This window comes from Eschrichtius robustus, chromosome 3, assembly GCF_028021215.1.
Source record: "Eschrichtius robustus isolate mEscRob2 chromosome 3, mEscRob2.pri, whole genome shotgun sequence".
Lineage (NCBI taxonomy): Eukaryota > Metazoa > Chordata > Mammalia > Artiodactyla > Eschrichtiidae > Eschrichtius > Eschrichtius robustus.
In genome coordinates this window covers 116,630,043-116,640,035 of record NC_090826.1, presented here as the reverse complement: position 1 = coordinate 116,640,035, position 9,993 = coordinate 116,630,043, and the positions used below count along the sequence as shown (strand labels likewise).

Sequence of the window (9,993 nt, the reverse complement as noted above, 5' to 3'; positions counted from 1 at the left end):
CTGTTCAAATTATGCATATATCTTTAATTGGGAAAATGGTTACAGTAAGAAGAGAAAAAATTTTGCAGCAATTACTTTGTCAGTGTTATCTTTAAAAAAAATAAGATGCAAAGAGTTTGGGAGAGGGTAATTTAAAAGAAAATTTAACTATACACCACTAGAAAACAAACCTTTCCAGAAATGTATCAATACTATCATTTGCAATAGTTCTTTTCTCTCGTGTGTTTAGAATATGCTATCCACACGTCAGTTAGTTCTTCCAGTCAAATAATAAATAATGTCTATTATCAATTTCTCATTGAATGTCAATGGGAAAACTCATGATGAATAAGCTCAATATTCTTTTTACATGAAATTATAATGTTTTGGGATTAAAGCCAAAGAGCCACAGACTGGGTGTCCTATTCATAAAACGAAACAGTAGCTTTTAGAGCTTCAAGGACTACTTATCTTTATTCTATTCTCTCTTTCCTTGCTTCTTAATTACACACCACACACACACACACACACACACACACTTTATTTTATAAGCAATATAACTACATTATGGAAATGTTGTTAATGAGAGAAAAAATATACTTCATACAATAATTTCATTACCGTGATAAAGACACTTACATTTTTGGGGGTATTCCTAATAGATTTTTTTCTAAACTAGTTACTTCATTTAAAAAATAGTATATAAACAAACTTATGTTATTTTTTCCCATATTATAATATTATAAACATTTTTACATGTTGTAGCATAAAATTCACAACCAACCAATACTTTAAAGGACTATCCATTCTATTTAGTGGATGTAGATGTATCCAGTTTCCTTAAACATGCCCCAGTTTTCTAATTTTTCACTATCCTAATTAGTGTTATGGTAGCCTTTGTGAGTAAAATGTCTCCCCCACCCCCCAAACTTTTAACAGCATTTCTCCAGAATGGATTCACAGGGTGACTGTTTTAATTCACAAAGCACTGCCACACAGAGCTGTTGGAGCACCAGTAGGCACCATGGAGTCTCTAATAAATAACCCCTATTGATCTCTTTTTTTGTGATTTGTCTTGGTTTGTTTGCTCTTAGAGCTTTGATTTATGGCTCCAAGGAGCGATTTTGGGAAATCATTTAACCATCAGCTGAGACAATCTGACTATTGCACTTATAAGGTCAAAGTGGAGCAGACCTGAGTCAGACGGATTTCAGGCATCCAAGCCCTGGATAGCCCAGCCGCTGCTACTCTCTCCAGGAGAATATCCTAGATTTCTGGGCACAGTGACTGCAGGGAGGTAACATGGAGAAGCTGTCACTGTATTTCCTGGTCATCATTAGCCTCCTTAGTGCTTTTTCCCAGACAGGTAGGCACTGCTTCAGGTGGGCGCTGGGCTCTTGTATCAGGGCTACAAAGCCAAGTTAGGGAAAATAGAGTGTGGGAGGGGTTGTGTTCTGGGAGAGAGGGCAGTCTGTGGTTTCTAAATCCAATCTCTCTATACATAGTGAGAGATTACATGTTTGTGGCCTAATAAGGTTAGAAAAGAGACAACAGGCCCCAAACGGAGTCACTTGTGTTAAGCCCCATGTCAACAAACCAAGACCTAATAACTAACTTAATTGCAGCTTCAGCCTCTCCCCAAAATGTGACCTTTCACTAGTCAATCTGAAACTACTTGGTTAGGACTAGAGATAACCCACCCGATAAGACCCTTTCCTTCCCCCATAGAAAGGTGACCTTGCCTGAAATAATCTACTCTTCGTTAGAAACTTCCTCTTCCTACCCCCTTCATTTGGTACAGCTCTTCGAAATTCCTTTCTGTCTGCTAGATGGCTGGCTGCCTGCTTCATGAATCACTGAATTAAAGCCAATTAGATCTTTAAAGGTACTCAGTTGAATCTGACTTAATTTAGCAGATTTGGTGTCAGTGATGGAATCCGCAGGGCCCTTCCGAGATCTTCTGAAACATGAAACACGGGCGTTGTACCCTCAGACCTTTTGGAGTTCTGTCGTTTTCAGAAGTGCCGTGGGTAAGTTGCTCTATGTTCTGAGCTCTGCTCTCTTTGCATCAAGCTCCTGATCTAATTGGCTTGCCAGTCAGTTCCCTATTTGATTGGAAACCTCAGCCCTTGGTTCTGTCCCCAGATTCCATGTTGGGAATGACCGATGGCTCAGTCTGGAGTTCTCCGTTGTGTGGAACCCCAGTCTGCAGTCCCTATTCTTGGGGTCTGCTGATTCAGTCCTTTCCCCAACCCCCAAATTCCACATTGGGAACTGCTGGTTGTTACCAGCTGAAAAACTGGACTGAGTTTCAGATCATACTGGGTCCGACTTAAGCTAGACTGGGTCTAGTAAATAAAGGCTATTGCTAATGGGATTCATAGAAGTAAAAAAGAAAAAAAAAAAAAAAACAACCCACAAAATTGGTGAGCATGGCTAAGTCACTTAAAAGCTGTTAGAGTGCTCACCACATAACTAAACTCCCGTGTTAGGATAAGTTGGTCATGGGACAGTTTATATTGACACTAGATTACCTGCCAACCTCAAGAAAATTTCCATGCTAGAAGGTACACTGTAAAACACCACACAATCCCCAACCCAGTGGCACGTCCCTCTTAGATATTAGTTTGCCTCTGAGAGACCCAAAGTCTTAACTAAAAGAAAAAAAAGAATCCTTGAATTCAAAAGAGTTGAGCATGCTGCCTTCCAGAACACCTGCTTAATTTATGTCTATGAACTATACTGCTAGAAGATATAAATACCTACAAAAATGGCAAAACCTTACTAAAAACAATCTAGAATTACAGTGGCCATTATGGGGAATGTTCCAATTAGATATGATTATTTAAGAAGTGCACCTGAAAGTAAGGGTTCCCAAATCAAACAAATAGAATAAGATACCAATTTTAATCAGCATGCAGAAGTCTCCAAAAGGCTTCAAAATTCCAAACTAGCTTCATTTAAAAATGCATTGCAAAAGGCTAATGAAAAAGATACAAGAAGTACCTAATACAAAAGTCTAAGATTGATGTGATTCCTACTATTCCTCTTTAGCTCCTTTAATTGAGTACTCAGAGTCTACTGATCCTCTGTCTGAATTGTCTTTACATTACTGTAAACCAAAGTGGCCTTACAGACCCCATGTCTACCTTCAGTGGAAGGCCCCATATGAGTCCCTCCCAGAGTTGATGAGACTCTGAGGGATTTTTCTGGTAAACTGCTATGTTATTCCCTTAAACATTCAAAGGGAAACTAAATTAAAATTAATTAAAAACTTTGCCAAATTCTGATAGATACTGGAGCTTGCAGAGGGGATCTTGGGAAAACTGGCAGAAGCCAGCAAAATGTAAAAATTCTTATGGGAACCACCTCTCCTGGATCTCTGTGGAGAGGGGAATAAAATATTTTTTGCAACCTCTTTAGGGGACATCTCTTGGACACATCCAAGAGGTGTTCTATACTGCCAGAAATAAAACTATGTACCTGGGAGGGGAGGGGAGCAAACTGAAGACAATATGGCTAGATGGGAGGATTAGCCCCTTGATATTTTTTAGGCTGCAACCCAATTCTTCGAGGAATTAAGAGCAACTGCCCTTATCTTCTCTAGAAACAGTTCAAAGCCCACCTGTTCTTTTTACCAATCCTGAAACTTCCCATATTTATCTCAAATAAATATTGTAAAAATTCTGGCTTTAAGAAGCAAAGTTCTTCTCAGAGGAACTTGCATTCCTTCCTTGTACCTTTGAGGTGTAAATGTCCTACCTGGTCTTCTCCAGGAATTATTTTCTAGGCCAATCTCTTTAAACTACAAACTCCAGGGAGGTAATACTTATTAGGGGGAAAACAAAAGAGGAAGAGGTCATTTAAAACTTAGGTGAATGAAAAATCTTTTAAGTGTCTTCTCCACAAATATTATTAAAAAGTTTTAGCCATCTGAGCAGGTAACCTTAACTTATTCTATCTACCGTAACAACTTAAATCAAGCTTTTTTATAACTAGTGAACTGTGCATTATTGTACCTGAATAGTGGCAGTAATATTAAAATGAAAGGTATAAAGTCTCTGTTTGCCTCTGTCACTTATGTGTGTCTCTCTATATATTTGTGTTGTAGATGTATGGTATTTTTCTACCTATGGATAATATTGCCAAAAATTAATCTGTAAAAGAGCACTATTTAATTGGCTTAAAGAAAATTAGGCACTTAAATAAAGTGTTTCTAAAATTTTCAGTAATATAATAGAAACTGACCCAAATGCTTTTCAAGTTCACACAATCTGGGAAAATATTGAATAATAATGATAATTCGAGCTTGTTGGTTTAATTAAAATGTCTACAGAGTTATATCTTCAGAGTTACCAACATTAAAACTAATGCAAACATACAACTTTTATTCTACCTGGGTTTACTAGTCAAATAAGTTCATGTCATCTCTGTTTCAAAATTTGTCAGCAAGAGAAATAACTTGGTATGATGAAATTTTCGTGAGTAAACATAATTGTTGAGAACAAGTGAATTAAATAGATGTAAGTGGGAAAAAAGTTTTTAGGTGAACTTTTAAAATAGTTTCCCCCCCAAAATTTTTTTAAAAATAAAAAAACAAAAAAATTTAAAAATACAAAAAAAATTTTTTTTTTAAGAAAAAATCATTTCCCCAAATCTTTTGGGTAAACTAACACCTTAAAGTTTTGCTAGGTTAAACTAAATTATGGACAGTCATTAAATATTTAGATCATTTCCAAATACGACAAAATACTGAAACATTAATTACTGAACATAGGTTTATCCACTTTTGGCTTCCTTTCACAGAGGAGCTAAAGATGTTTGGTTCTATTAATAACCATGTTTTGCGCCACACTGAGAAATTTACTATGAAAAAGCAGATATTTCTAAAAACAATAAAATGTATTTATACATTTGCCAAGCCACAAAATGCTAAAGTAAAAGACAGTTCACAACTATTTACTTCTTTATTTCACTAAATCTTAAATTTTCTAAGGGTTAAAAACAGAAATAATGAGATGAATATCTCCATATGTAAAGAAAATAAGATGTGTGTTTTCAGTAAAAGAAGGTATGAGGAATGAAAAAACATTTTGTTGAATGAAAATGAAGTAATTTTGTCCTAAAGAGAGGCTGCTTATTTCAGAATGGGGGAGAGAAAAAACACAGGACAAAATATGAATGTAAAGAAGAAAGTTGTAGAAGGTTTGTGGAAAAGGAATCTTTGGTAAGGGATTTTTATGCATGGTCAAGACTGGCTAAGATGGAAATGAACTTAACTGAGTGAATAAATTTTAATATCAAAAGGAAGCAGGTACAAAATTAGAATCTGCTTTTCCCTCTGTGAAAACAATAAAGTTTTATTGAACTATTGGTGTGCTCTTGATAAGAGATTGTAAAAGTTTTTTTTTCTTACCTCTTAAGTAATTTGCCTAGAAAACAAAGACTTTGTGTCTTGTCAAAATAATTTCCTGTGCTATCTTTATCGTGTCTTTTGATTAGTTAAGAAAGCTGAGTCTTCTCTATTAAAAGAGCTGCATTTTCCTTTACAACTATTTAACTTTCTGTATTTGCCTTTGAAGTCTTTAATTGTCATTATGGTTAAATGGATAACTAAGTATTGTTTTGCAGTGACCTATGATCCTATTTGACCAAGGGCTTTACAATCTTTGAATATTTTTGACAAACTTCCCACAAATCAAATTCTAAATGAAGTCATTTAGACCTCAGAGGACCCCTGGAAAATCTCAAAACACTTGTCCTCTCTTCTTATAAAAAGAAGATGTTAAACAAATTAGGCTTATTTGATATATTAAATTATATTGGAAGCATTGTCAAAGAAGAATTAATACTAAGCCTTCTTTATGTTGTATTTGCATATGTTATAAATTTTATAAAATTTTGTGAATTCCTAGAAATCTGACATACCCTGGTGTAATGATTATCAGTCATAATTCCAGTCTTATCTTAAAACATTGTATGTCACAGAAATAACCAAATTTCCTTGTCAATTCCATTATAATGAGCTCTCAACAGATCTTTAACGATGGGCATTTTAAAGTTTTTTGTCATTTACAGACAGTTATTTTTTTACTCAGATGTTTTTGCAAAAGTATTTCTGCAAATGTGCTTCATCTTCAAAAAGATTATTGGAAAGGACTTTGACAAGTGCAGGTTTCTTATAGCTTTAACATCATAAAACTGAATTGAGTAAAAATTTACAGAACTAATGGAAAAACTGGATTCAAGCAAACAAGTATTAATTACATGGGACTGAATGAATTAAGGAAGATGATTATAATTGTTTTGTTTGAAATATTGCTGTTTTCTTAATATTTTTTTCTCCAGATTTCAGGAAACCTTTCTTTCTTAAGCTATCTATGACTTAAAGCAATTGGCAAAGTATACCTTTGTAAACAAAGATGAAACATTTACTTTTTCTCTCTACTTGATTTCTCCCAAATTTGAAAATTCTTAAATATTCTTTTCATGGCATTATAGTTAGTCATTTACCTAAATTCAGTAAGAATCTGTTCTCCTTGTAACAGTATACAATTGGAAACACTGGTTATATTACTGAGGCTTTGACAGAAATGTCATATTTGAGGGAGATGTGCATAGACTCGGATATGATCAGACACTTTTAAGGAACTAAGGTTGACTTTCTGGAGTCAGTAAAGCCCCTTGGAAAAATTGGCTTGGTACTTTACTTACAAGGTTCCAACGGAGCAGTCTTCCAAAGAGCTTATATGGTCAATCACTATTCTTGCTGCATTTATGTAAATAATCAGGCCAAGTTTAATGCGAATAAATTAGTTTCACTGTGGTTATCTTTGATTTTTAAAAATGGGGTGATTTTAGAGAGAAAAGTTATGTGTGCACCTTTGTATATATTAAATTCTAATCCTGTTGATTGTCTTTGAGGTTTTGTTATATATCGGCAAATTGGACTGGGTGCTGAATTCTTCTATTTTCCTTAAGAATTTGACTATGAATCTCCAAATGAATGTTCCAATTTTCTCCCATTCTGATTCGGAATCACTAAGAACAAAGACTGCCCTTGAATCCCTTTGGAAGGGACGCATGGTCCTCCTTAACTACCCAAATGGCAGCCAAAATCCAGGGACTTGAACCTTAAGTACACATCTCACAGTCAAAGAAGACTCCATTTGACTTCTGGTCCTGCACACCAGCTGGAGATATCTCAGGTTGATCAAAAAGGGGGAATTATTTAAAAAAAGAGAGAACTGACTTAAAATGGAGTCACTTGTATTAAGTCCCATGTTAGCAAGCCAAGATGCAATACCTAACCTAATTGCAGTTTCACCTCTCCCAGGAATGTGACTTTTAACCTGTCAGTGTGGAATTACTTGGCCTCTCTAATGAGGTAATCTACCCAATAAGACCCCTTTCTTTCCCTATAGGAAGGTGACCTTGCTTGAAATAATCTACTCTTTGCTAGGAACTTCCTCTTCCCACCCTCTTCTGTCTATAAAAGGCTTTCATTTTGTAGAGCTCTTCAAAGGTCCTTTCTATCTGCTAGACAGGATGCTGCCCATTTCATGAATCATTGAATAACGATAATTAGATCTTTAAATTTACTCAGTTGAATTTTGATTTTTAAAAAAGCTCTGCTGCTGACATTTCCTCTCTCTGTTTTTTTACCCTACAGATATGCACACAAAGGCCTTTGTGTTCCCCAAAGAGTCGGATAATTCCTTTGTGACACTAACTGCACAGCTAACAAAGCCACTTAAGGCCTTCACCGTATGCCTGCATGTCTATACCGATCTGACCCGCGACTATAGCCTCTTCTCTTATGCCACAAGGCAACAACATAATGAGATCCTCCTCTTCAAGGGAAAGACTGGCGTGTACAGTGTATCCGTGGGTGGAGCTGATGTCTTTTTCAAGCCTCCTGAGAGTTCTCCTGCACCAATGCACTTCTGTGTGACCTGGGAGTCTACCTCAGGGATTACAGAGCTCTGGGTGGATGGGAAACCCATGGTGAGGAGGAGTATGAAGAGGGGATACTCTTTGGGGACAGAGGCAAGCATCGTCCTGGGGCAGGAGCAGGATGCATTTGCTGGGGGCTTTGATAAAAACCAGTCTTTGGTGGGAGACATTGGAGATGTGAACATGTGGGACTATGTGTTATCACCAGAAGAGATTAACACTGTCTATGCTGGTGGGACCTTCAGTCCTAATGTCCTGGACTGGAGGGCACTGAAGTATAAAACATATGGTGAGGTGTTCGTCAAACGACAGCTATGGCCCTGAGGCCCTTTTGTGAATCCTGAAGTTGCCTTTTGGGGATTACACCTTACATTTCCCTTGTCTCTGGCTCCGATGTTTTACTGCCCTACACACTGGGCTCTTGTACCCTGGGGGGGAGTGTATTTCCCTCTCCTTTCGCCACTCTTTTTCCATCAGCACATGGGACAGTGCCAAGCAGAGGGTCTTATACATTTCTCCACATTAGAATTACCAGGCCACACCCCAAGCCAATTAAATCTGATTTTGGGGGCGTGGGACCCAAGCATCAATGTTTTCTAAAGCTCTCCAAGTAATTCCAGTGTTCAGCTGAGGTTGAGAGCCATTGCATTTTAATGAGTGTTTAAGAAAAAGTGAGCCGACTTTTTTTCACTTAAAATACTGCATGTGTTTAACTGTAGTCCTGCCAACATTTTTATTTCCCTTTATAGGAACACCTACCCCATTTATTGTGTTCTATTGAATTATCTAAAGAATACAGGAATAGGGCTTCCCTGATGGTGCAGTGGTTAAGAACCTGCCTGCCAAGGCAGGGGACGTGGGTTCGAGCCCTGGTCTGGGAAGATCTTACATGCCGCGGAGCAACTAAGCCCATGCGCCACAACTACTGAGCCTGCGCTCTAGAGCCTGTGAGCCACAACTACTGAGCCCATGTGCCACAACTACTGAAGCCTGCGTGCCTAGAGCCCGTGCTCCACAACAAGAGTAACCACCGCAATGAGAAGCCCGCTCACCACAAAGAAGAGTAGACCCCACTCATCGCAACTAGAGAAAGCCTGCGCACAGCAACCTACCCAATGCAACCAAAAATAAATAATAAATTAATTAATTAATTAAAAAAAATACAGGAATAGAATTTTTCCAGCATTCTGCCCCCACCATCAGGATGAGGTCATTACATATTAGAATTATCTTTAATTCTTTAATCCTTTCAATTTGAATATTCAAAAATTGAAAAAAGAAATGTTTTGTTGTTGTTTCTGTTTAATTTGTTCTATTTTTTTCTTCAGGATCACCAATTTTCACTGTGTGAAATTTCCATTATTTTTTCTTCTCATTTATCATCATCCAGATCACTTTTATCTGTGTTCTTTATCCTTATATTTTGAGCTTTTATTTTTTCAAACCTATCCTTCATATTAGTGTTAGGGAGGAAGAATTTTTCCTCTACCCTTCTAAGTTCTTCTGGCTGATCTAAGAATTAAATTGACATGAGACAGATTAACAGGAGAAAATCAAACAAAATTTAATAACATGTATACATGGGAGGAACTCAGAAAAATTGAGTAACTTGCCAAAATGGCCAAAATCCTCACTTTATCATCTTCAGCTAAAGACAAAAGAGGATGTTGGGGGGTAGTGGTTTGGGACTTCAGAAGGGAGGAAGGCAATTCACACGGAGATGGAAAAGCATATGTTTGGTAAATAAATGTTTGTTGGGCCACCAGAGACAATGGGACACAGAGTGGACTCTGACCTCTAGGAACTGCAGAGTTTCCTCCACCTCCCCTAGCCCATATTCTTTGCAAGTATCTCCGGTGATAGCTATGTTCTGGAAACAGCCCTTGTATCTAAATTCTTTTAGGCAGTTAGGGGGAAGGTCAAAGTTTCTTCCTGAGTCTTTTGGGCCTTGATTGTTTTCAGCCTGAAATAATCCACATGCCAAAGAAACATTTTGGGGTGGCAGATTTTGCTCCCCTGCAGGTGATTTGCTTTTCTCTTTAGCATATTGGGATCCTT

General features: G+C 37.2%; 1 protein-coding gene across 1 annotated transcript; it reads left to right on the top strand.

Moving 5' to 3' along the window:
* The first annotated feature begins 1,202 nt into the window (after positions 1-1,202).
* On the top strand, positions 1,203-8,622 carry LOC137761378 (C-reactive protein-like). The gene is made up of 3 exons (XM_068538295.1): positions 1,203-1,345; positions 1,896-2,009; positions 7,652-8,622. Exons 1-3 carry the CDS (start codon positions 1,282-1,284, stop codon positions 8,257-8,259), a joined length of 786 nt encoding a protein of 261 aa, XP_068394396.1. The 5' UTR covers positions 1,203-1,281; the 3' UTR covers positions 8,260-8,622.
* The last annotated feature ends 1,371 nt before the right edge of the window (positions 8,623-9,993 follow it).